Below are 27,686 nucleotides of genomic sequence, written 5' to 3'. Positions count from 1 at the left end.
TTTTGATTGGAGAAAGGCTAACTTTGATGAGATGCGAGATGATTTAAAAGGAGTGAACTGGGACATTTTGTTTTATGGGAAAGATGTAGAAGATAAATGGAGGACATTTAAAGGGGAAATTTTAAGAGTACAGAATCTTTATGTTCCTGTTCGGTTGAAAGGAAACAGTAAAAATTGGAAAGAGCCCTGGTTTTCAAGGGAAATTGGACATCTTGTTCGGGAAAAAGATGCATCTTGCACTGGAAGCTCAGTGGAAGTGGTGGAGGCAGGTTCATTGGTATCATTTAAAAATAAATTGGATAGGCATATGGATGAGAAGGGAATGGAGGGTTATGGTATGAGTGCAGGCAGGTGGGACTAAGGGAAAAAAAAGTTGTTCAGCACGGACTTGTAGGGCCGAGATGGCCTGTTTCCGTGCTGTAATTGTTATATGGTTATATGGTTGTTATATGGTTAGACGAGCCCTCGAATCTATCCTGCCAAAGCACTGCTGTAATCAGAGGTGGATTGTAAGGAGAGAGAGGGGAATACAGGAAGTTAGTTGCCTGAAAGTGGAAAATTTAATATTCATATCATTTGGTTGTGGACTACACAGGCAGGATATGAGGCATTGTTCTTCTAGTTTGCGCATGCCTCATCCTGGCAATGGAGAAGGCCAAGGATTTGTAGGCCGGTGTGGGAATAGGATGCAGCCTGGAGCTTGGGATGGTCAATTCTTCCCATTCCAACACCGACACTGAAATATCAACTTGGAATTTTGTGTTCAGGCCTCTGGAGTGGGTGTCTAATGCTGAGGCTAGAGTGTTGCTGCCTGAAACATAGCTATGACAGAACTTGGAAAATTTATTTTCATAAAACACAGAGCAATGCCCTAACTGAATTCCTTTTATTTGCAGCAATCTTACAGTTAAGACAAAAGCTTGAGAAACTGCAATCCACCGATTTTCCAGAAGATTTCCGAGTTCCGTACGATCCTGGCCTCCGTGCCGGTGCACTTGTGGTAGGCTACATCTTGATATAGGAAACCCTTTCCCAGTTTCCTTAGACTCTAAAAAGGTTTCTTAGGAGGTCAAGAATAGTGTTAATCTGAAGTAATGATTTAACTCAACTAATGACAGCTTTAGTGGTTAGTAGTTAATTGGAAGACATTGACATTAGTAGTTAGTGACATTTAAGCTGTCACTTCAATGACATTCAGTGACTGACATTTAACGCAGCTCCTTATCCTAATAGCAGACATCTACTCATCGCAAACAATCTTGAATTTTACGCGAAGATATCAGTCCAGGAATTTGTACACACAACGACAAAAACATAAATAGCCCAGTGCTGTTGAAAATCGAGCTAACTTGGAGCAGAGTAATTTAGTGCCCATTTTTGCTATGTTACCAGCAGTCAGAAAATTGGTATCCGCATTTCTTTGGTACATTTTTGTTTTCCCCAACACGTCTCTTCTGGCCACGGGTCTGAAAAAAAAAATGGTTACTATTGGTCATGGAACAACCAAATTTGGGAACCTAATTTCTCCTGAAGCTCAATCTGCATTCTTTATTTTCATTAAGTTCTCTGACCTGTGATTTCCAATACATTCTCAGGTGTCTTATCCGTTTTGTGTCTGGAGATGAGGGTCATGGTCACTCTCAGCCTCCTAGGCTGGTGCTAATCCCAGGCTGCTGATCTCTGCCACATCGCATGCAGCATGAAGAATGTCTTCCAGTCTCAATCCTCAAGTGAAGGAAGGTCTTTCAGTCAAGCTGAAAATGGTACAGTTAAGATTTTTGAGGATGCTGCCAGGACTAGAGGGTCTGAGCTATAGGGAGAAGTTGAGCAGGCTGGAACTTTATTCCTTGGAGCGCTGGAGGATGAGGGGTGATCTTATAGAGGTGCATAAAATCATGAGAGGAATAAGTTGGGAAGATGTACAGAGTCACTTGAATCGAGGACCAGAGCCACTGATTTAAGGTGAAGGGGGAAAGATTTAATAGGAATCTGAGAGATAACTTTTTCACACGAAGGGAGGTGCGTGTATGGAACAAGCTGCCAGAGGAAGTAGTTGAGGCTGGAACTATCCCAAAGTTTAAGAAACAGTTAGACAGGTACATAGATAGGACACGTTTGGTGGTATGTAGACCAAACGTGGGCAGATGGGACTAGTGTAGCTGGGACATGTTGACCGATGTAGGCAAGTTGGGCCGAAGGGCCTATTTCCACACTGTATCACTCTATGACTAATGAGACATAGAGTCGATCTTCTTTCCCTTCAGCCGATAGGCCAAGTGGAGTGGGAATGGGAAATGCAGCCTCTCCTTATGTGCAGGCTTCCTGTTGTATTCATTCATGTACATAAATTGCTGAAGAGTGCCATGGGTGATTAATTGATTAAGTTCAATGTAGCCTTAAAATGCCCTTTTCTCCCAACCAGCTGGCTGAAAAGATCAGCAAAACTCTGCACTGGCCAGTGTGGTGACAGAGTGCAACAGTTGCCCTGTACACACAGCCATTGAAAAACATGTTGCAGTCTGAAGATGGGTCCTGAGCAAAACGTCAGCTTCTCCAGAGGTTCTCATGAAATGTCATTGAGGCCAGTTCATTGGCTATATCTAAGATGGAGTTAGATGTGACCTTTGTGGCTAAAGGGATCAGGGGGTATGGATCAGAAGGCAGGTACAGGATACTGAGTTGGATGATCAGCCATGATCATATTGAATGGCGGTGCACGCTCGAAGGGCCGAATGGCCTACTCCTGCACCTATTTTCTATGTCATGTTCTCCAGAGATGCTGCCTGAGTTACTTCTGCACTATGTGTCTTTTTTTTGGAAACCAGCATCTGCAGTTCCTTGTATTTACAATTATTTTCATTGATTTCCAATGTTATCCCAGGTTTAATTGGTTAGTAGTTAATTGGAAGAAGCTGCACAGCATTCTGGGCCTGATATGTGACCCAACTCCCTATCCTATTAGCAGCCATCTACTGCATTATAAACAAAGGAGAACCAAGAGATACACCGATTAAAACATAAATATGCACTCTTTACTGTGTGGGAGGAGAATTTTGATAAATCGTTTAGTTAGCTGTAGTTACCAATGGACATGTTTAACTTCTGACTCATTAATGACCAACGAGGTGCCTATCGAAGTTCAGAAGAGAAACTGGTCTTTAATGCTGGTCTTTTGTGACTTCTTCATGTGACACATTGCACAGCCAGATGAAGTAATACATGGATTAACTGCCAGAACAAAACAAATGCATTGTAAAATTTGTAAAAGTACATACTGAAATAATCGATCGTCCAAACTGCAGGTGGACAAGTGCAAAGTCATGCCATCAAAGAAAAAGCCTTTATGGCTGGAGTTCAAGTGTGCGGATCTCACCTCAATATCTAAGGATACTATCAGCATCCTCTTTAAACATGGAGATGACCTGCGGCAGGACATGCTGATCATACAGGTACAGTATGTGTTGTAATGCTTGAAGATAATTGTTGCTGCACAGTCTTCAGTAAATTGCAGGCTCTGATGACTCATGCTACAGGTCAGTATCCTTCACTGTAACCTCTTCTTTTACACACAATCATTTGCTGCACTAGACTGGATTCTAATGTCACTCTTCCATCTAACATATTATTTTGCTTCTTTCTTGCAATGTAACTGTCTGCTTAATCTTTGCTTTTTCCCACATTCCAGTCACAATTTCTGATGCTCTCTGGTGAGATTCTACTATCCCTCGCATTTTTCACTATAACATTCTCTGATGCACTGCTTTAGGCAGCTTTGCTATTTCTCATTGTAACTCCAAAACACTCATTACTTGGAAAAGCTTTTTTTTTTTCAGTCTAACTTTAATATTTCCCAGTATAAGTATGCTAAAATAAGTATTCGGTATCAGTATTTACTTTAATGTAATTTTAACTGAGTACTTACATACACAGATGTAACGAAAAAATTGTTTCTCAATCAGTTCCTGTCAGTGCAGTTAATAAAAACAGAATAAATAACCATATAACCATATAACCATATAACAATTACAGCACGGAAACAGGCCATCTCGGCCCTACAAGTCCGTGCCGAACAAATTTTTTTTCCCCTTAGTCCCACCTGCCTGCACTCATACCATAACCCTCCATTCCCTTCTCATCCATATGCCTATCCAATTTATTTTTAAATGATACCAATGAACCTGCCTCCACCACTTCTACTGGAAGCTCATTCCACACCGCTACCACTCTCTGAGTAAAGAAGTTCCCCCTCATATTACCCCTAAGCTTCTGTCCCTTAATTCTGAAGTCATGTCCTCTTGTTTGAATCTTCCCTATTCTCAAAGGGAAAAGCTTGTCCACATCAACTCTGTCTATCCCTCTCATCATTTTAAAGACCTCTATCAAGTCCCCCCTTAACCTTCTGCACTCCAGAGAATAAAGACCTAACTTATTCAACCTATCTCTGTAACTTAGTTGTTGAAACCCAGGCAACATTCTAGTAAATCTCCTCTGTACTCTCTCTATTTTGTTGACATCCTTCCTATAATTGGGCCACCAAAATTGTACACCATACTCCAGATTTGGTCTCACCAATGCCTTGTACAATTTTAACATTACATCCCAGCTTCTATACTCAATGCTCTTATTTATAAAGGCTAGCATACCAAAAGCTTTCTTTACCACCCTATCTATATGAGATTCCACCTTCAAGGAACTATGCACGGTTATACCCAGATCCCTCTGTATTCTTCAATTCCTTACCATTTACCATGTACGTCCTATTTTGATTTGTCCTGCCAAGGTGTAGCACCTCACATTTATCAGCATTAAACTCCATCTGCCATCTTTCAGCCCATTTTTCCAAATGGCCTAAATCACTCTGTAGACTTTGGAAATCCTCTTCATTATCCACAACACCCCCTATCTTAGTATCATCTGCATACTTACTAATCCAATTTACCACACGTTCATCCAGATCATTGATGTACATGACAAACAACAAAGGACCCAACACAGATCCCTGAGGCACCCCACTAGTCACCTGCCTCCAACCCGATAAACAGCCATCCACCATTACCCTCTGGCTTCTCCCATTCAGCCACTGTTGAATCCATCTTGCTATTCCTGCATTTATACCCAACAGTTGAACCTTCTTAAATACATATAGCTTTTAAAAAATTAAAATTACCATATCTAAAATAGGCCTAAAAATTGAAATTAAAACAGACATTCAAACCGAACAGTAGCTTTGCTTTGACAGGTGCCTAGCTGTCAAAGTATGGGCGAGGTTAGATGTGTTGGTGTTATGATATATGGGGAGGGGACACAGTCCGTTAACCAGTCTTATTGCCTGTGGGAAGAAGCTGTGTAGCATCCTGCTGGTTTTGCAGCTGATGCTCCTGTACCTCTTCCCAGATGGCAGAATGGAGAAGATGTGGTGTGATGGATGATAGGGGTCCTTAATAATGGAGATGGCTCTGCTGATGCTTTGCTTCTGATAGATCTCCAACAGGAAAGGGAGTGGAGCTCCAATGATCCTACTGGCTGTCTGGCCTATCCTACCCGCCTCATGGCAACAAGATAATAAAGAAATACAAAGTATGGAGAGGAAAATACTAAACCATTGGCCTGTAATTCATGTGGAAGATGTATGTGCAGGAGGCATCTAAATAATGTTATGCCTGCCTTAACATTCAGTTTGATCTTGGCCAATCTTGTTCAGGCCCATGGTGTTGTGTTATTGTTAATTCCCTGAGTGTTTGAAATGCATTGATTTAGTCCTTGAAATTACTCAAGTATCCACAATTCGCAGGACAAAATATTTCTGAAGAGCTCATTGGGAATTCCGAGACTGCGACTACAGGTGCACAACCTTTTATCCGACAGCCTTGGGACACTTTTCGTAATTCAGAATTTGTCGGTCTTCGGAATGGAATTTTTTTAGCGTAGATTTTAATGGCTGGCTCAGTGGTAGAGTGCTCGGCTCATATCCGCAAGGTCGCGAGTTTGCGCCTTGATCCCGGCAGTTACTCGGTCGCGAGTTTGAGTCTTCAATGTCGTTTTTTCATGCAGAATAAATGTTTGTATGAAATGCAGTGTAGGAGAGGTGTACTGACTGTGTGGGCAGAACTTTGGAAGTGATTGCCCACCAGTCTAAAACGCCGCTGTGTCTCCCTGTCCCTGGGATAGCAGGGGGCGATCAAACAGCACAATACCCCCCTCCCCCTCCAACTCCAGAGGAATCCGCTCCCCGATGGGCCGCTACGGCGACAAGTGGCAGTTTGCCCACAGCCCGAGCTGCGCCACCCCAAGACTTACCTTGCACACCATCAGCTTCTGCCCCTACGTGTTCCTCTGGAGTTGGAGCGGGGCTGGGCTGGAGTTGCTGCTGGCTGTGGGTCTCTGGGATCTCCGTGCTTGCAGTGGGCCTGGGGGTCGCTGTCCCGTTGGTCCTGACGTCTCCGGCCACCCCCCTGGACTGGAGCTGAGACTGGGAACTGTACCGCCCGTGCCCCCTCCCTCTGCAACTGCAAACAACCCCACTCTCCTGCAAGGGCGGTACAGTTCCCGGAGGATAGCAGGTGGCCGGAGACGTCAGGACCAACAGGAACCCGCTCCCCGATGGGCCCCTACGACGCCCCGAGCTGCGCCCCGTCATCCGCAACCCAGGTTCCCCTGTAGTTGGAGCGGGGCTGGGCTGGGCTGCTGCTGGCTGTGGGTCTCTAGGATTTCTGTGCTTGCGGTGGGCTTGGTGGTCGACGTCCAATTGGTCCTGACGTCTCCGGTGACTGCATTAGCCTGCTGGCTGGCATCGCCGACTTGAAGACAGTACAAAGCCCCCGCGCCGGTGCAATGAGCGGGGAGCTGGAGAGGGGAGGGATGGGGTCACACACATGGCCGGGAAGCAGAGGGGTGTAGGTGGGGTGAAACTTAAGGGAGCGACAATCTGCTGCTGCCTGCACGCTGAGTTAGAAAGGTCCCACGCAAGACTCACGATACACTGTGTATCGTGTCTACTGTGGGAACTTTTTAACAGCGGGCAGGCAGCAGCATATTGTCAATTATTAACCCTCCCGCGCAATATACCCTCACCTTCTCTTTTATGGATGGGGATTTAGTTCCCCTTTCTTCGAGGACCGACCGGAGGTTCCGCTGTCACCTCTGCGGGCCGCCCTCGGTGAACGTCCTGTCTCCCTGTCCCTGGAATAGCAGGGGGCGATCAAACAGCACAATACCCCCCTCCCCCTCCAACTCCAGAGGAATCCGCTCCCCGATGGGCCGCTACGGCGACATGACAGTTCGCCCACAGCCCGAGCTGTGCCACCCCAAGAACAAGACGTACCTTGCACACCATCAGCTTCTGCCCATACGGGGAGCGTGTTCCTCTGGAGTTGGAACGGGGCTGGGCTGGAGTTGCTGATCTGGGATCTCCGTGCTTGCAGTGGGCCTGGGGGTCGGTGTTCCGTTGGTCTCTGGTGACTGGCACTGTGCTGCTAGCATCGCGACGTGAAGACAGTACAAAGCCCCCGCGCCGGTGCAATGAGCGGGGAGCTGGAGAGGGGACGGAAGGGGTCACACACATGGCCGGGAAGCAGAGGGGTGTAGGTGGGGTGAAACTGAAGGGAGCGACAATCTACTGCTGCCTGCACGCTGAGTTAAAAGGTTCCCAAGCAATACTCACGATACACTGTGTATCATGAGTCTACCGTAGGAACTTTTTAACGCAGCTGGCAGGTAGCAGCATATTGTCAATTATTAACCCTCCCGCGCAATATACCCTCACCTTCTCTTTTATGAATGGGGATTTAGTTCCCCTTTCTTCGAGGACCGACCGGAGGTTCCGCTGTCACCTCTGCGGGCCGCCCTCGGTGAACGTTTTCAAGGACCTTTCTTCAAGGACCAAAAAAATGTCGCTATTCGGAGGTTTTCGTTATCTGGATCGTCGGATAAAAGGTTGTGCACCTGTATTAGTTCCTGGCTCTCCTATTGGGGATCTCAGTATCCATCCATTCAAGCACACTGGGAATTCCATGAGATCATCGTTCATTTTCCAGGATTGCAGACTGATTCTGCCCAAGGTCTCCTTGTAATAAACTACATCACCCAAGGAATCATTCAACCTAATCAATCATCTAAATAATCAAACAAAGATGATGGGCTCTGAATATGAAATGTTAACAGTTTCTCATTTCTCAGACGCAACCTAATCTACTGATTGTTTCCACCATTTCTTGTCTTTGTTTCAACAAAATGAACTTTCATCCATCGCCTTTAATGTAATTCTGGTCAATATCTTGGTTATTCTTTGCCAGTTTCTAAAGCTATTCTCATCTTAGTATCCCTTTTGTCAATTTACAAAGTTTTTAGATAATGTTATTCTTTTCCAATTTTTCCAGTTTCAATGGGATTTTCCATGGAGTTTATATCTTCTTCTTCTTAAGCCCTTTGCTCCTCTGGGGAGCATAGGCCACTGACAAATGTCCTCCACCTCGGTTGTTGACAGTTCTTTCGAGATCTCCCCGGTTGAGCCAACTCACAAACATTTCTGTGGAGTTTATATCCTTTAAGACAATGCAGGTTCATTGAGAATACCAAAATATTTCTTTCAATGTTTGCCAATGAACAGAAAATGCCATAGTGGAGGATATTAGGATGAGTAGAATTTACATGTTGTAAGGCAAAGACAAGGAACCGAGTGGCTGTGCAGAGCCAGTTGCTAAGATTTTAGAGTCCATTATAAATGAGTCGGAGTTTTCACAGTACTTACAAGCACACAGAAAAATAGGCCGAAGTCAGCATAGTTTTGTGAAAGGGAGATGATACCTGACAGACCTGTTGGAATTCTTTGAGAAAATAGAGCAGGATAAACAGTGGATGTTGTTTATCTGGATTTTCAGGTTTTTGATGAGGTGCTGCACATGAGGCTGCTAAAGAAGATAAGAACTCATGATATCAGAAGGAAGATACTAGCATGGATAGCAGAAGGCAAAGAGTGGCAATAAAGGGGGCTTTTTCTGGTTTGCTGCCAGTGACTGGTGGTGTGCGGCAAGGGTCGGTGCTGGGGCCGCTACTTTGCACGTTGTATATCAATGATTTTAGATGAGGGAATTTAGGGCATTGTGGCCAAGTTTGCAGATGATACGAAGATGGGTGGATGGGCAGATTGTGCAGAAAAAGCAGGGACTCTACAGAAGGACTTGGACAGGTTGGAGAATGGGTAAAGAAGAGGCAGATGGAATACAGTGCAGCTAATTGTGAAGTTGTGCATTTTGGTAGTAGGAATAAAAGTGTAGGCTATTTTCCAAATGGGGAGAGAATCCAGAAATTGGTGGTACAAAGGGACTTGGTAGTGCTGGTACAGGATTCCCAAAAAGTTAATTTGCGCATCGAATCGGTAGTAAGGAAGGCAAATGCAACGTTAACATTTATTTCGAGAGGACTGGAAGATAAAAACAGGCATGTAATGCTGAGGTTTGTGAGGCACTGGTCAAACGCCTATTGAAGCATTGTGAGCTGTTTTTGATGTTGTGATGGTACCATATTCGACAGATATTGTTTCCAATATCTGTGGAAGGATGTGCTGGTTTTGGAGAGGGTTCCAGAGTAGATTTTTTTCCCTGAGAATGATCCCAGGAATTGAGTTAACATGTGATGAGTGTTTGATGACACTGTACTTGCTGGAGTATAGAAGCATGAAGGGACACCTCATTGAAACTTACCAAGGCCTGCATTGAGTCATTGTGGAGAGGATGGTTCCACTAATTGGAGAGTCTAGGATTTGAGGCCGTAGCCTCAAAATAAAGTGGACGTACCTTTAAAAGATGAGGAGGAACTTCTTTAGTCAGAAGCTGGTGAATCTGTGGAATTCATTGCCACAGATAGCTGTGGAGGCCACGCCATTGGGTATTTTTAAGGTGCAGATTGACAGATTCTTGATTAGTAAGGGTGTCAGGGATTATGGGGAGAAGGCAGGAGAATGGGGTTGAGAGGGAAAGAATGCCATGATTGAAAAGCGGGGTAGACTTGATCAGCCAAATGGCCTAATTCTGCTCCTATAACTTATGAATGTATGAACAGACATATTAGCTGAATAAAAGATTTGGTACATTAAAAAGTGCAAAGAAACAGATAATCCATAGTATGTTTCTTTGTACTTTTTATACTCTAAATCTTTGGTCCAGAATACCTGGCTCTGCTCAGCCACAACAAATTGTGGATAATGATAATATGGAAGGCAACCTAATAATGCAGAGACAGAGAGGAGCTGGTAACAGTGGTTTAGAATGTAGTTCAGTGGCACTAAGACCCTCAACCCATTTGTTCTATCCAGAGCTGCTGCCTATTCGTGTTTCATTAATGGTATCTTTTCTTTTATCTATAGATCCTTCTAATCATGGACTCAATCTGGGAGACAGACTCCTTGGATCTTTGCCTTTTGCCTTACGGGTGCATTGCAACAGGGAACAAGATCGGTAAAAATGAAAACACAAAAACAGTTACTTTTCATTAATAGAGCTTTTCTTGTCACATCACTTACTTGAAATATTTGTTATATTTCAACAGGAATGATTCAGATTGTAAAAGATGCCACAACTATTGCCAAGATTCAGCAGAGCACAGTCGGCAACACTGGGGCATTCAAGGATGAAGTGTTAAATCACTGGCTGAAAGACAAGTGCCCAATTGAGGACAAGGTAAATGGACCAACTGCAAGATACTGAAGAGAGTATTGGTATAGGATAACTTGGCAGATACTGAGTACACAAGTACTGGATAAGTTCAATAATATTAGCACTGGTCACAACTTCATAATCTCTTTTTGGAAACATTTGCTAATCTCTCTGTTTTACCGGTGTATTAAAAAGTAATGCAAAGAATCTGAGTTAATTCACAAATATTTAAACGAGAACTCAATTAACTTACATAGTTTTGCCAACTCAGCTCCTGAGCTACTTTAGGTCCAGGACTAGTTCACAAGCACCATACAATCACGCATCGCTTAGGGGTTGTGTTCTGAGAAAACTGTCAGTATCGCAATTTTCTGTAACACAAGCCCTTGACAAAAATTGACAGAAATTGTTGTTTCTTTTGCATTTTATGTTTATAATTTTTTGTCCATAAATGTACATTTTCGTTCTGCACCTCAAATATTTTGGCAAATTTAGGAATACTGTACGGGTGAATTTCTGTTTCCTAAACTTCCGTAATGTGAGGATACACTGTACAGGGCTAACAAAAGGAGTGGAATAGATTTAGTTTACGTCCCAAACTACTGCTATCTGCACAACAATCCACAGAAAAATTAGGGGTCCTTGGTCTTTAAAAAACAGTGCTCAGAGAAAGACCCACTCCCGAAAGTGACCTCACAATTAGTCAGTATCATTTGTTGCATTGGACTGCATTGCAATATTCAGATCCCAAATCTATTCCTTGCACCTTGTTCAGCCACATGTCTTTAACTTGAAACATTAACCCTGTTTATTTCACCACAGATGCTGCCTCACCTGCTGAGTGGTTCCAGCATGTTCCGTTTTTGCTTTGGAATATCAGAAGATGCAGTTTTGTTTTCATAACTCATTTCATATGGTTTCATATTATTTGGAATACTACGATTTAAACTTTACTCCATCTCACAACTCTTTGTCACAATCTCTGATTCTCTCCACAGTAACATTTTCCTATCTTCCACAACTCTTACTAAAACACTGTCTAAGTCAACCCAAGTTAAATCAAGCATATTATCATATACGCAAACATGGTGAGGTACAGGTACAATGAAAAATCTTGCAGCCGTAAGATGCTGGAATCTGGAGCAAAAAACAGACTACTGAAGGAACTCTGCAGACAAGGCAGAATCTGTAGAGGGAAATGGACAGACGACATTTTAGGTTGAGGACCTTCGTTTATCACCTAAGACATTACTGAGGCACTATTTCTTTTGGCTGAGTTGTGTTGGCTTTTTATTCCTTGCTTGATCATCTCAACTTTGTTTCTTCTGATGCTATTGCGTGTGATGTTTGAAGGACTCTCTAAATAATGCAAGCTGAATGAAGTCTTCATTGCCCCTGCAGTTCCAAACAGCTGTGGAAAGGTTTGTTTATTCGTGTGCTGGCTATTGTGTTGCCACCTACATCCTGGGTATAGGAGACAGGCACAATGACAACATCATGATTACAGAGTCAGGTGAGTGTAATGTTTAAGTGATTAAAATGTAGGAACCTCTGATCATCTAGGTGCCAATGCAGACAGACCTGGGTAGTGCTGATTTCAATGTCTGATTGTACTGCATTGAAGGAATGGTGTTTAAAGAGACAAAGAATAATTCAGCAACGAAGGAGGCCATTTGTATTATTTTTAAACAGGCTACACAATTGGTCCCTGAATCATGTCCAATCAATTTGATTTACCACTGGTGGACTCCAATCAAGTTGTAGAAACATCGCAAGGATTATCAATGGAAACAGGATGAACCTAAGCTCAATTTTAAGTGTCACAGCAAAGGGTCTGAATACTTATGTAAATGTGATATTTCAGTTATTTACTTTTAATTACTTTGCAAAAATTTAAAAACACCTGTTTTCACTTCTTCAGTCTGGGGTATTGTGTGTAGATTAATGATTAAAAAAATTAATTTAATCCATTTAAAAATAAGGCTGCAACATAACAAAATGTGGAAAAAGTGATGGTGTCTGAATACTTTCTGAATGCACTGTAGGTGTAACATCACTGGATTCTCCTTCTATGTCAGAGCAACTGTATCTCATGTCCACTTTTTCTCTACTCCGTCAGTGATACACTTCAAGGTTTCAAGGTCAGTTTATTGTCATATGTACCAATTAAGGTACAGTGAAATTCTAATTACCATACAGCCATTCTAAAAAAAAAAGCAACAAGACACACAACTACATTAAAGTTAACATAAACATCCACCACAGCATTCTCCCCACGTTCCTCACTTGATGGAAGGCAATAACGTCTAAATTTATCCCAGCTGACCTTTTTCCTGCCCTTTACTTTACAGTTACTCTCCATTTAGATTATAGACTACTATTTGCCAAGAGTATGACCTCAGATTTTCTCATGTTAAATTCCATTTGCCACATTTTGGCCCACTCATTCACCCCATCTATATCTTGTTACAGAGTTCATATTGCAACATACCCTCCCATCTAATTTTATGTCACCATCAAATTTAGATATCTTACTCTACCCCGTACTCCAGAACATTAATATGTATAATAACTAATTGAAGGACAAGACTGAGCACACCAGTTACATGCTTCTAACCTGATTGACCAATGTATTCTGCTTCTGTCATCCATCTACTTATCCCAATAATGTAAGCTCTTATCTTGTGTATCAGCCTTTTATAGAGCACCTTGCCAAATGCATCTGAAAATCCAGATATTTCCTTGTCCTTTCTATTTCTATTAAAGATTGGAATGAAATCGGAAAGGTTTGTACTGGCTTTAATTATTGAATATTACCTTATCTCCAAAGGATCTTTCATTATTCTTGTGGTATAATTGCAGACAAATGCCTATAATTAAATACTGTATCGATGTAATGTGCGACTCAGACTGCATAGTGTTCACATTCATGAAAGCCAAACAATCCCTTTGTTTAATTCCATTTATTCATCACACAACACAATATCTTCCCTCCAGATATCGATTATCTCTTGATTTTTTTTTAACAGTAACCACTTCATCATCTTTCCTAACTTCAGTTAATCACTGGATTATAAAACTCCAGTAATTATTTTAAATTACCTCCATTGCTTTAGTCGTAGATGTAAAATATATGCTTGAGTTCAGTCTGAAGGAGGGTCTCGACCCGAAACGTCGCCTATTCCTTATCTCCATAGATGCTGCCTCACCTGCTGAATTTCTCCAGCATTTTTGTCTACTTGCTGGAGTACAAATATTGTTTGTATAGAATCTCACAGTACTGAAGGAACCCAAGCATGCCTGTAACATTCTTTGAAGCAGCGACCTGATTGGTCCTTTGCTATATCCATTTGCAATAACTTAGCAAGATTTTGCTTTGCAAGAAAATTTCCTTTCAAACATCAGAATTCAGCATATGAAATATGTTTTATAAAAAGCTGTCACTTCTCTCATCTGTAGTTCTTCCTTACATGTCTAAGTTACTTCAATAACAGGTCTCCCAGAGACATGAGAAGCCAATGAAAAAATGCATGTTGAAATATGCAAAATAATATTCCCATTTTCTTCCATTCAGGAAATCTATTCCACATAGATTTTGGTCATATTCTTGGAAACTATAAAAGCTTCATGGGAATCAATAAGGAGAGAGTTCCCTTTGTTCTGACCCCTGACTTTCTCCACGTGATGGGCACATCTGGCAAGAAGACTAGCCAACACTTCCAGAAGTTTCAGGTGAGTGAAACCAGTGTTGCCCTTAGACCATCAGTACACCTGCAGCCTAAATTATTAGTTAACAAAACCCTTGCTGAAAGAACCAGATGTTAGGGAACTTGCACCAAATTTCTAAAATGTGTTATCTCCATGTAAAATGACTACGCAAAATGTCCCAATTTTAAAATTCTCATTAATCTGTTCAAAAGCCTTCACTGCCTCCCTTACTTATCTACGTAACCTCCAGGTCCAAAGACCTCCACCCCGCTTGGAGCCTCCAACTTTCACCTCGGGTGTATCCCAGATTTTCTGTGCTGGTCATGCCTTAAGCACTCTGGTTCCTATGTTCTGGAATTCCTTTCCTAAATATCTAAAACACACCTCCCTTACTTGCCATTTTCCTGAGAACCTAGCTCTTGACCAAGGCTTTTGTTGATATTGTTTAAATTCAAGATTCAAGAGATTCAAGAGTTTATTGTCACATGTCCCAGATAGGACAATGAAATTCTTGCTTTGCTTCAGCACAACAGAATATAAAAGGCATAAATTGTGTTGTTGTTCAATTTCCTCTGGTGTACCTTGAATTGTTTTCTACATTAAATTATTTAATAAATGTTTGACTTAGATTCATGCCTAAAACATTGGAGGATCTCGCAGTTCATTAACTGGAAAGATTAAAACGCATTATTAGTGTACTCGCCTAATGTCAGATCATGCTCAAGTGTGGAATGGTGGCGCAACGATAGAGTTGCTGCCTTACAGCACAGGGACCCAGGTTCGATCCTGACTACGGGTACAGAGTTTGTACGTTCTCCCCATGACCTCCGTGGGTTTCCTCTGGGATCTCCGGTTTCCTCCACACCCCAAAGACGTACAGGTTTGTAGGTTAATTGGCTTGGTATAATTGTAAATCATCCCTAGTGTGTGTAGGATAGTGTCAGTGTGCGAGGATCAGTGGTCGGCATGAACTCGGTGTGCCGAAGGGTCTGTTTCTGCCTTGTATCTCTAAACTAAACTATTTGTAACCATCCCATCTCACAACAATACAACAATGTTGTCAATTAATGAATTCTCAAACATAATTTTCACTTGGGTGATGAATATGTTATTTAAATTATATATATATTAAGTTTTTGAATTGTATATAACTCTTTGTAAAAGCCCCAAATCGTTTCTAAACTCAATCATTGTTTAATTATCGGGCAAAATGCTACTCTATGGATATCAGTGTTGTTTTACTTTACTGTTGTGCCTCATATAACCATATAACAATTACAGCACGAAACAGGCCATCTCGGCCCTACAAGTCCATGCCGAACAAATTTTTTCCCCTTAGTCCCACCTGCCTGCATTCGTACCATAACCCTCCATTCCCTTCTCATCCATATGCCTATCCAATTTATTTTTAAATGATACTAATGAACCTGCCTCCACCACTTCCACTGGGAGCTCATTCCACACCGCCACCACTCTCTGCGTAAAGAAGTTCCCCCTCATATTACCCCTAAACTTCTGTCCCTTAATTCTGAAGTCATGTCCTCTTGTTTGAATCTTCCCTATTCTCAAAGGGAAAAGCTTGTCCACATCAACTCTGTCTATCCCTCTCATCATTTTAAAGACCTCTATCAGGTCCCCCCTTAACCTTCTGCTCTCCAGAGAATAAAGACCTAACTTATTCAACCTATCTCTGTAACTTAGTTGTTGAAACCCAGGCAACATTCTAGTAAATCTCCTCTGTACTCTCTCTATTTTGTTGACATCCTTCCTATAATTGGGCGACCAAAATTGTACACCATACTCCAGATTTGGTCTCACCACTGCCTTGTACAATTTTTAACATTACATCCCAGCTTCTATACTCAATGCTCTGATTTATAAAGGCTAGCATACCAAAATCTTTCTTTACCACCATATCTATATGAGATTCCACCTTCAAGGAACTATGCACGGTTATACCCAGATCCCTCTGTTCAACTGTATTCTTCAATTCCCTACCATTTACCATGTACGTCCTATTTTGATTTGTCCTGCCAAGGTGTAGCACCTCACATTTATCAGCATTAAACTCCATCTGCCATCTTTCAGCCCATTTTTCCAAATGGCCTAAATCACTCTGTAGACTTTGGAAATCCTCTTCATTAACCATAGCCTCAACCATATAAGTAATACAGAGTAAAAGCTGAATGCATGGGGCCAAAGAATGAACCCACATCCAATACTATCATCCCCATCCATGCCTAAGCACAAAGTAAAAGAGGCATAAATTGTCATAGAGGTTGGAAACATGGCAATTGGCCCACCAGGTTCACAACCAGTTGGCACCAACTTTATAAATTCTGTGAAGCCAACAAATATTAAAACATGACAAATGATATCTATCTTAGATCTGAGAAAGAGCTAAAGGCTTGAATTCAGATCTGTGCCCAATGCACTGAACATTGCAAACCAATGTCTATTGGGGTGCATTAGGACACATAGCAATCCACAGCATTTTGCATATCTTGCATTCATTGTTCTTTATCTCTCATTTCACTAATCCCTAAACAGCCTGAAGAAGGGTCTCGACCCAAAACGTCACCATCCCTTCTCTCCACCGCCACTGCTGCCACTCCACACCTACAATAATCCACCCCCCCCCCCCCTCCCTGTCCTCTCTGAACATTCATCATCCCCTCCACCAGACCTCGCCTCGGACTCTGTCCACTCTCCGGCCCTCCTCTGACCTCCACCCGTGTCGTGTCTTCACCATCCTCCCCTGACACCCCCCTCTCTGATATGGCATGGTCTGTTCTCAGGCGTCACCTTCGTTCCCCTCCGCCCCCTCCTCAACGAATTCCGGTTCCGCCACGATGTGGAGCTTTTCTTCCGTCGCCTCTGCCTCTGTACTTTTTTCTATGGGAAGGAATTCTCACCTGCCAGTGATTACCCCTTCTCCCAGCTCCACCGGTTCCCCATCTTCTACCCCGAGCGACCTTCTACCCTCGCTAGACCTTTTCATTTCTAACTGCCGACGTGACATCAACCATCTTAACTTTTCCACTCGCCTTACCTACTCTAACCTCACCCCATCTGAACATACAGCCCTCCACTCACACTGCAGCAAACCCGATAAGGGAGATGCCATGGTAGTCTGGCGCGCTGACCTTTACTGGGCTGAGGTCAGACGACAACTCTCGGACACCTTTTTGGACCATGATCCCACAGATGAGCACCAGGCCTTAATCTCACACACCTTTTCTAATTTCATCACTTCTGGCTGCCTGCCTTCCACAGCATCCAACCTGATCGTTTCCCAGCCCCGCACAGCCCGGTTTTACCTTCTCCCCAAAATCCATAAACACAACTGCCCTGGCAGACCCATTGTTTCTGCCTGCTCCTGCCCCACGGAAATGATTTCCACGTACCTCGACTCCATCCGTCCAAGATACCTCACATGCCCTTTGTCTCTTTAATGACTTCTGCTTTCCAAGCCCCCAATCCCTTTTCTTTACCATGAACGTTCAGCCACTCTACACCTTCATCCCCCACCAGGAAGGCCTTTAAGCCCTCAGTTTCTTCCTCGACCGCAGAACCATCCAATTTCCCTTTTCTAATGCTCTATTCCGCCCAGCGGAGCTGGTCCTCACTACTAACAACTTCTCCTTCGACACCTCCCACATCTTCCAAGTCCAAGGCATAGCTATGGGCACCCTTGCTCCCCCTCCTCCTAGTCGCAACAGAGACCGAGTTACCCTAGTCCTTACCTTTCACCTCATCAGCCGTCACATAAAACACATAATCCTCCAAAATATCCGCCACCTCCAACGGGATCCCACCACTAGCCACATTTTTCCATCTCCACCCCTTTCCGCCATTCGCAGAGACAGTTCCCTCCGTAACTCCCTGGTTAACTCATCTCTTCCCACCCAAACCATGCTCTCCCCAGGCACCTTCCCCTGCAACAACAAAAGGTGCAACACCTGCCCCTATTCCTCCTCCCTCGACTTTGTCCGGAAACCCCGACAGTCCTTTCAGGTAAGGCAGATGATCACTTGCACCTCCTCCAACCTCATCTACTGTATCCGTTGTTCAAGATGTGTACTCATCGGCGAGACCAAACGTAGACTGCGCAATCGTTTCGCTGAACACCTTTGTTCAGTCCGCCTGAACCTACCTGATCTCCCGGTCGCTAAATATTTTAATTCTCCTTCCCATTCCTTGCAGACCTTTCTGTCCTCTGGCTCCTCCATTATCAGAGTGAAACTAATTACAAATTAGAACATCTCCTATTTCGCTTGGGCAGCTTACAGCCCAGTAGTATGATATTGATTTCTCTAACTTCAGATGGACCTGGCATTCACTCTCTCTATCACTCCCCCACCCAAATTGGACTAGCTTCTCGTTTACACAACAACAAACAGCTAACATCTTTATCTTTAATTCATTCTTCTTTATCGCTCTACATCATCGTCTATATCTCTTGTTTCCTTAATCCCTAACCAGTCTGAAGAAGGGTCTCGACCCGAAATGTCACCCACACCTTCTCTCCAGAGATGCTGCCTGTCCTGCTGAGTTACTCCAGCTTTTTGTGTCTATCTACAGCTTGCATGTTGGGGTACAAATACACAATACAATTTATTTGTCACTTGAATCTCATAGAGGTTCAAATGAAAAAGCCCTGTACATTGCGCTTGAGGTGGATGCAGGCCATGTAAAATTTATCAAAGCATTTCCTGTTTAATGTAGACTCAAAATAAGGAGAAATTTGATTTTGAATTTATCTCTTCACTCAGGATATCTGTGTTAAGGCCTACCTTGCACTCCGCCAACATACCGATCTGCTGATTATACTCTTCTCCATGATGGTGATGACAGGGATGCCACAACTGACCAGCAAAGAAGATATTGAGTATATTCAAGAGACACTGACGGTGGGCAAGAATGAAGAGGAAGCCATGAAGCACTTTTTGGATCAGATTGATATCTGCCGGGACAAGGGATGGACTGTCCAGTTCAACTGGTTCCTCCACCTTGTACTGGGGATCAAACAGGGGGTTGAAAAACACTCTGCATAGCTTCTTGGAAAATGGAGGGAGGGGGACATACAATAGAATATACCCTCAAACTGATGTGTGCAGATGTCTCACTAGAGTCCTGCCCAATCCTGCAAATTTTAGTTGGGTTTGGCTGACTGCTCACTCATTGGAACCTAAATGATTCTGATACAGTCTCGAGTGGAATTACACCAAGTGCTGAGTTAGATTTGGAAGGTCAAGGTGTTTAGAGAAGATTAAACATTTGGCCCCCGTAACCAGCCTCAACTGAGACTGCAACCTTCTCCAATTTTTCCTCTCAACCTATTTGCATCACATCAGAAATTGTGTGCAAAATTATTCATATAAACAACAATATGGAAAGAAGGAAATAGATACGACAGGTAAAAAATTGATAGAGGAATTATTTCTGAAATAAAATTGCTGACAGTGGCTCAGGGGAAAAATCACAAGACATTGAAAACAAAATTAATTCACCCAGGAATTCCAGTGAACAAGTGGGAGCTGTTGCTATGTCGTCCAATTTCCTGTAGCACTCTAAAAGAACTACATCGGGAATGATGTTTCCCAAAAGTAGAAATAGATAACGAATTATGGTAAATTGCCATCTGAATTTCTGAAATGATACAAACGGACCCAGATGTAGGTTGAGTTAGACAAAAAATATACAATACACAAAATGTATACAACTGAATTTCTTAGCAATTTATTTTAAACTATCTTATCAGTTACAAATGTGCTGCATTTGAAAAAGCAAAGACAATCTGACTGAGAGTTAATAAATTGATATTTAGATGTCATCTTTGTATTTGTTCAGATGCTTTTGGCAAGGCCAGCATTTATTTTTCATGAAGATGGATCAATTGTGAGGTAATTATATGAGGTAAGGGAAACTAGTAGAGTAGCTATGGATACTATGAGGTTCAAAGTAAAAGAAGTACTGACACTTTTGAAAAATATCAAAGTGGATAAGTCTCCAGATCCAGACAGGATATTCCTAAGGACTTTGAGGGAAGTTAGTGTAGAAATAGCCGGGGCTATGACAGAAATATTTCAAATGTCATTAGAAACGGGAATAGTCCCCGAGGATTGGCGTACTGCGCATGTTGTTCCATTGTTTAAAAAGGGTTCTAAGAGTAAACCTAGCAATTATAGACCTGTTAGTTTGACTTCAGTGGTGGGCAAATTAATGGAAAAGATACTTAGAGATAATATATATAAGCATCTAGATAAACAGGGTCTGATTAGGAACAGTCAACATGGATTTGTGCCTGGAAGGTCATGTTTGACTAATCTTCTTGAATTTTTTTAAGAGGTTACTAGGGAAATTGACGAGGGTAAAGCAGTGGATGTTGTCTATATGGACTTTAGTAAGGCCTTTGACAAGGTTCCTCATGGAAGGTTGGTTAAGAAGGTTCAACTGTTGGGTATAAATGCAGGAATAGCAAGATGGATTCAACAGTGGCTGAATGGGAGAAGCCAGAGGGTAATGGTGGATGGCTGTTTATCGGGTTGGAGGCAGGTGACTAGTGGGGTGCCTCAGGGATCTGTGTTGGGTCCTTTGTTGTTTGTCATGTACATCAATGATCTGGATGAAGGTGTGGTAAATTGGATTAGTAAGTATGCAGATGATACCAAGATAGGGGGTGTTGTGGATAATGAAGAGGATTTCCAAAGTCTACAGTGTGATTTAGGCCATTTGGAAAAATGAGCTGAAAGATGGCAGATGGAGTTTAATGCTGATAAATGTGAGGTGCTACACCTTGGCAGGACGAATCAAAATAGGACGTACATGGTAAATGGTAGGGAATTGAAGAATACAGTTGAACAGAGGGATCTGGGTATAACCGTGCATAGTTCCTTGAAGGTGGAATCTCATATAGATAGGGTGGTAAAGAAAGCTTTTGGTATGCTAGCCTTTATAAATCAGAGCATTGAGTATAGAAGCTGGGATGTAATGTTAAAATTGTACAAGGCATTGGTGAGACCAAATCTGGAGTATGGTGTACAATTTTGGTGGCCCAATTATAGGAAGGATGTCAACAAAATAGAGAGAGTACAGAGGAGATTTACTAGAATGTTGCCTGGGTTTCAACAACTATGTTACAGAGATAGGTTGAATAAGTTAGGTCTTTATTCTCTGGAGCGCAGAAGGTTAAGGGGGGACCTGATAGAGGTCTTTAAAATGATGAGAGGGATAGACAGAGTTGATGTGGACAAGCTTTTCCCTTTGAGAATAGGGAAGATTCAAACAAGAGGACATGACTTCAGATTTAAGGGACAGAAGTTTAGGGGTAATATGAGGGGGAACTTCTTTACGCAGAGAGTGGTGGCGGTGTGGAATGAGCTCCCAGTGGAAGTGGTGGAGGCAGGTTCATTGGTATAATTTAAAAATAAATTGGATAGGCATATGGATGAGAAGGGAATGGAGGGTTATGGTATGAGTGCAGGCAGGTGGGACTAAGGGGGAAAAAAATTTGTTCGGCATGGACTTGTAGGGCCGAGATGGCCTGTTTCCGTGCTGTAATTGTTATATGGTTATATGGTTAATTGTGGTGGATCATGCATTTAACCTTTCAGGGATACATCCAGTCAGAGTTCAGTCCCCTGGTTTCTATTGTAATTAAAGAGGACAAGAGATGTAAGAGAGGGGAGAAAAATGTTTTGATGGAGGATTGTAATTCATGCAATGAATATGTGAAAATCAATGTAAGAGTAGATTATACAATCTACTCTTACATTGATTTTCACATAGTCATTGCATAAATTACAATCCTCCATCAAAACATTTTTCTCCCCTCTCTTACATCTCTTGTCCCCTTTAATTACAGTCGAAACCAGGGTTCTGAACTCTGGCTGGATGTAGGCTTGTTAAGCAAAAAATGGGATAAGACATGGAACAGGGGGAGTCGGTGTGAATTGTGTTGAAGTAAATGAACAAGATGGACTGGATGTATTGTGCTGTAATTCCAATTCATGCACTCCTTGAGTTGCACAAGACCTCCATTCCTGAGAAATCCATGTAAGCCCATTTCTCCATGTCAAAAACATAAATTTTCTACAGTAACTCATTGGATTGCTCTATTTGCACAGTCATCAATTCATTTAGCATAGAAATAAGCTCTTCAGCCCAATTTGTCCATGCCGACCAAGATGCCCCATTTGCCAACATTTGGTCCATATCCCTCTAAACCTTTCCTATCCATGTCCTATTCCTATCCTAAACCTTTCCTGTCCAAGTATGACAATAAAAAACTCTTGACTCTTGCCTCAACTACCTCCTCTTCCGTATACCCACCCACCGCCTTCTGAGTGAAAACGTTGCCACTCAAGGTTCCTATTAAATCTTTCTCCTCTCACCTAAACCCACGTCCTCTGGTTACATTGGGGCCTAGTTCAGCAACTTGAACGGCCAGTAATGAAGACGACTGCAGAGAATGGTAGGCACTGCCTGGTTTGTCCCAGGTTCTGATCTCCCCACTATCAAAGTGATATAGGAAACACTGCCTCAAATGTTGCACCAAACAATGACACAAAATGCTGGAGTAACTCAGCAGGTCTGACAGCATCTCTGGAGAGAAGGAATGGGTTAGGTTTCGAGTCATGACCCTTCTTCAGAGTCTGAGGAGAGGAAGACTAATCTAAAGGAAAGGAGAGAGGGAGAAATAAATATCTTCCCATATTATAGCAAAAGTATAACAATGGAACAAATCAGATTGTTGCATCATAAGAGTGTTGAATGAATGGATGAATAAGTGAATGAATGAATACGTTTATTGGCCAAGTATTCACATTCAAGGAATTTGGTTTGGTTCTCCGCCCTCAAGTGACATGTCATACAGTGAGTTAGGAATGACACATAAAACAATAATAAAACATAACGATTATAAGCATGCTTAGGTTTCTTCGGTACTGAGATTCTATACAAGCAATAACTGTACTATAAAGCATATATTTTACATGTGACTAAAGCCATGGAGGGAGAAGGAGGTGTGAAAACGACAGATCAAAGCAGATGGTGATCAAGGAAATATAGAATGGTCTGAAGAAGGGTCTCGTCCTGAAACGTTTCTCCAGAGATGTTTGACCCACTGAGTTACTCCTGCTTTTTATGTCTATCTTTGGTTTAAACCAGCATCTTCTGTTCCTTCATATACAGTACATTGAATGGTTCATTGTCTCCTGAGGAGTTTGGATTGGAGACTACAACTCCAACAATGCCGTGCGAAACACTGCTTGCCGACGGTTCCAAGCAAAGATCCTATAGCAGAGCGCTCTGCTATAGGATCTTTGGTTCCAAGCAAAGATTATAGAGGAGCAAGATAGACCACTCCTCGAAAAACGCGTAGTATGACGTGTGTGATCGTCGACGCCATTTTTTGAGGCATTTTATTAAGCTTCCCCCACACTGTCATGGCGTCCTTATCTAAATTTCATCTCACTGCTCTGCTATCAAGTATTCTAATCGTAAATCTAAACGACCCGACCTGTCATTCTTTAGGTTCCCCAATAAAAAAGAAAGGTGAGAAAATATTGTTATTATTTTCAGTCGATATTCTGTCGTGAAAATGTTATTTTCTGTTCTCCCATCAACGGCCATTGGGAAACTGGGTTTGTCAGTACATTAGAAAGTTATTAGACTTATTTTTAATAGATCTTTACTTACCATAATAATAAAGACAATTTTAACACTTCTGTACGTTTTTGGTTTTGTTCTTGTAAGGGATTGGTCTCCACAATATGGCCCGCGGACACATCAGGTCCAGTGACCAGGAGATTTTTCGAGCTCAGATTCAAGTCCGAGAATGGGCGGCTGTTACCCATTATATTCCTCGAATTGTCAAGACATCACAAGCAAAGATCACAAGCCCGTCGTGAAGAAGGGTGCAATCAAATATTATATAACTCTGCTCTATCATCTTTGGGTGCAATGGTGGGTCGGGGGGTTCGGTGGCGGCGGCCGCAATCAAAGATACTAGTGGAGCTCTGCTCTATAATCTTTGGTCTGAATGGGACGGCTGCGCGTTATAATGTGCTATCGTTCCACTCTCCCTGTCCCCCTTCTACCTGTCCTCTCCCTCCCCTTCTCCCTGTCCCCCCCTTTCCCCTTCTCCCTCTCCCCTTTTTCCCTCTCCCCCCGTCTCCCTCTCTTCTCTCGATCTCTCTCTCCCCTCCTCTCGATCTCTTCGCTCCCCTCTCGATCTCTCTCTCTCCCCCTCTCTTCGCGATCTCCCTCCCTTCCCTCTCTCCCTCCCTTCCATCTCTCCCCCCCTTACCTCTTCGTGAGAGTTGGCAGCTCTGCTATGCCTTGGGTCCAAAAGAGGATAGAAAGAAAATACTTAATGGTCTTTGTAAGAAGATTTTAATAAGCTCTTCTACATTTAAGGTAAATTGACATATTACAGGCAAAACGCATTTTCAATATACAGGTCTCTCCACACAACTGAAAACAATTGCATTTAAGTGATATATCATCCATTGTTCAGGCAAGTAGCACTAGGTTACAATAAACTTCCTACATATTCCAGGAATGCATCCCATAAAAATGGTAGAGGCTTAAATGCATTGTAAAATCATAAATCCATGTTGACTTGGACTAATCCTTTTACTGCTATCCAAATGCCCCATTATTACATCTTTAATAATTGACTCCAGCATCTTTCACACCACCAAAGTCAGGCTAACTGATCTGTAATTCCTCGTTTTCTCTCTCGCTCCTTTCTTGAAAAGTGGGATAGCATTAGCTATCCTCCAATCCACAGGAACTGATCGTAAATCTATTGATCGTTGGAAAATAATAGAAACATAGAAACATAGAAATTAGGTGCAGCAGTAGGCCATTCGGCCCTTCGAGCCTGCACCGCCATTCAATATGATCATGGCTGATCATCCAACTCAGTATCCCGTACCTGCCTTCTCTCCATACCCTCTGATCCCCTTAGCCACAAGGGCCACATCTAACTCCCTCTTAAATATAGCCAATTAACTGGCCTCGACTACCCTCTGCGGCAGAGAGTTCCAGAGATTCACCACTCTCTGTGTGAAAAAGGTTCTTCTCATCTCGGTTTTAAAGGATTTCCCCCTTATCCTTAAGCTGTGACCCCTTGTCCTGGACTTCCCCAACATCGGGAGCAATCTTCCTGCATCTAGCCTGTCCAACCCCTTAAGAATTTTGTAAGTTTCTATAAGATCCCCTCTCAATCTCCTAAATTCTAGAGAGTATAAACCAAGTCTATCCAGTCTTTCTTCATAAGACAGTCCTGACATCCCAGGAATCAGTCTGGTGAACCTTCTCTGCACTCCCTCTATGGCAATAATGTCCTTCCTCAGATTTGGAGACCAAAACTGTACGCAATACGCCAGGTGTGGTCTCACCAAGACCCTGTACAACTGCAGTAGAACCTCCCTGCTCCTATACTCAAATCCTTTTGCTATGAAAGCTAACATACCATTCGCTTTCTTCACTGCCTGCTGCACCTGCATGCCTACTTTCAATGACTGGTGTACCATGACACACAGGTCTCGCTGCATCTCCCCTTTTCCTAGTCAGCCACCATTTAGATAATAGTCTGCTTTCCTGTTTTTGCCACCAAAATGGATAACCTCACATTTATCCACATTATACTGCATCTGCCAAACATTTACCCACTCACCCAGCTTATCCAAGTCACCTTGCAGTCTCCTAGCATCCTCCTCACAGCTAACACTGCCCCCCGGCTTAGTGTCATCCGCAAACTTGGTGATATTGCCTTCAATTCCCTCATCCAGATCATTAATATATATTGTAAATAGCTGGGGTCCCAGCACTGAGCCTTGCGGTACCCCACTAGTCACTGCCTGCCTAATGAAGAACTCAACCATATTATGGTCACTTGCCCAAGGGGGCACGTACAACAAGATTGCTAACTAACCCTTCCTCATTACTCAATACCCAGTCTAAAATAGCCTGCTCTCTCGTTGGTTCCTCTACATGTTAATCATATGTATAAATATATATGTATGTGTATATATGCATGTATGTGTATATATGCATGTATATGTGTGTATATATGTATGTATATATATGTTTATATGTGTGTATGTATGTATGCATATAAATGTATCCATATGTATGCGTGTATTTGTATGTGTGCATATGTATACGTATGTATGTATGTGTATATATGTATGTGTGTATATATGCATGTGTATATATATGTGTGTATAAATATATATATATGCATATATATATTATTACTATATAATTATATATATAATTGCCTTTATGGTTTATGTATATCATCTTACAAGACAAATAAATTAATAGTGATTATTTAAATCAAAGTTGCTTCTGATCCATGAGAATAAACTTAATTATCTCTAACTTGCCTCTCACACAGACACACATTCATATAAATATATAAAATATGTATACGTTAAATTTAATTTTGTGCAGTGTGTGTTAAAGCAATGCAAGGGAAACTACGCAAAGGAGGGGGCTGTTCCCGCTACAAGATACTCGAGGATCTTTGCTTTGGATCAAAGATTATAACGGAGCTCTATAATCTTTGCTTTGGATCACAGCGGGTGGCATACCGGAAGTCTCGTGTCGCATTAAAAAATGGCGGTCGCTTTGGTCGTGACGTTTCGTCACGTACTACACGCCAATCCATTGGATTTCGGAGGAGTGGTCTATCTTGCTCCTCTAGGATCTTTGGTTCCAAGCTCCGTACTAACAGGCCGGCTGCTTCAAACACCCGGCGCGCTGTGGCTGTGCTTCGTCTCCGCTTTAGCCAAGTGAAATCGTTCCTCTCCCCCCCACATCTCTCAAAATAAACTTTATTCATGACAAGAAATGTAAACAGAGCCGGAAGCGGTGCAGCCGGTTGGGAGAAGTTTATTCTGCGGGGAGTGTTCACGTTGCTAGGGGTGTACCGGGGAGTATTCACGTTGCTAGGGGGACGTTTGGGGCCGGGGCCGGGGCCAGCGTTTATGTGAGGAGGCGGTTTGTGGCCCACCCGGCCTAACGCGCGGTGCCTGTGATTGTGATGTGATAGTGATAGTGGTACACACCTAATACTGGTCCCGCCGGACAGCTGGGCTTACGGTGGTCTCCTGGAGCACTCTGGTGTGTGTACGGCAAGATTTCACGAAGGGTAAGGCGATCGAGAATAAAGATTAGCCAGGAGGGGCAGTGCTTCACAATCTTCACTCGGCGTTGCTGCCATTGTTGGTGTGAAAGAGCAGCTCTCCCTCGCCGCGGTGGCGGTGCAAGGGACCATGCCCGAGTCTCCGGAATGGAACTGGAATTTAG

General features: G+C 42.7%; 2 protein-coding genes and 1 long non-coding RNA gene across 5 annotated transcripts in view; 2 read left to right on the top strand and 1 right to left on the bottom strand.

Moving 5' to 3' along the window:
* The window catches only part of pik3cg (phosphatidylinositol-4,5-bisphosphate 3-kinase, catalytic subunit gamma), a 42,088-nt gene extending 20,078 nt beyond the window's left edge, over positions 1–22,010 (top strand). Inside the window, exons 5-11 of the mRNA XM_055654136.1 lie at positions 897–1,000; positions 3,303–3,449; positions 10,361–10,451; positions 10,543–10,673; positions 12,051–12,162; positions 14,224–14,381; positions 19,133–22,010. Of these exons, the coding sequence (XP_055510111.1) occupies positions 897–1,000; positions 3,303–3,449; positions 10,361–10,451; positions 10,543–10,673; positions 12,051–12,162; positions 14,224–14,381; positions 19,133–19,414 (1,025 nt within the window). The 3' untranslated portion in view covers positions 19,415–22,010. The remainder of the gene's footprint in view (positions 1–896; positions 1,001–3,302; positions 3,450–10,360; positions 10,452–10,542; positions 10,674–12,050; positions 12,163–14,223; positions 14,382–19,132) is intronic.
* LOC129708410 (uncharacterized) lies at positions 973–27,577 on the bottom strand. Its single transcript, XR_008725339.1, has 3 exons — positions 27,446–27,577; positions 1,572–1,754; positions 973–1,466 (listed from the first exon to the last, which is right to left on the bottom strand). It is a non-coding gene; the product is annotated as an uncharacterized LOC129708410 (long non-coding RNA).
* LOC129708407 (fas-binding factor 1 homolog) overlaps positions 27,032–27,686 on the top strand; it is a 79,379-nt gene continuing 78,724 nt past the window's right edge. Inside the window, exon 1 of one of the 3 annotated variants that reach the window (XM_055654134.1) lies at positions 27,032–27,528. The gene's annotated coding sequence lies outside the window, so the exon portion shown is untranslated. The remainder of the gene's footprint in view (positions 27,529–27,686) is intronic. The other 2 variants (XM_055654133.1, XM_055654132.1) reach the window with 2 other exon arrangements.

Source organism: Leucoraja erinacea, chromosome 23 (genome assembly GCF_028641065.1).
Source record: "Leucoraja erinacea ecotype New England chromosome 23, Leri_hhj_1, whole genome shotgun sequence".
Classification (NCBI taxonomy): Eukaryota; Metazoa; Chordata; class Chondrichthyes; order Rajiformes; family Rajidae; genus Leucoraja; species Leucoraja erinaceus.
Note: the sequence above shows the minus strand (reverse complement) of the source record. Positions and strands in the feature narration are given on the sequence as shown.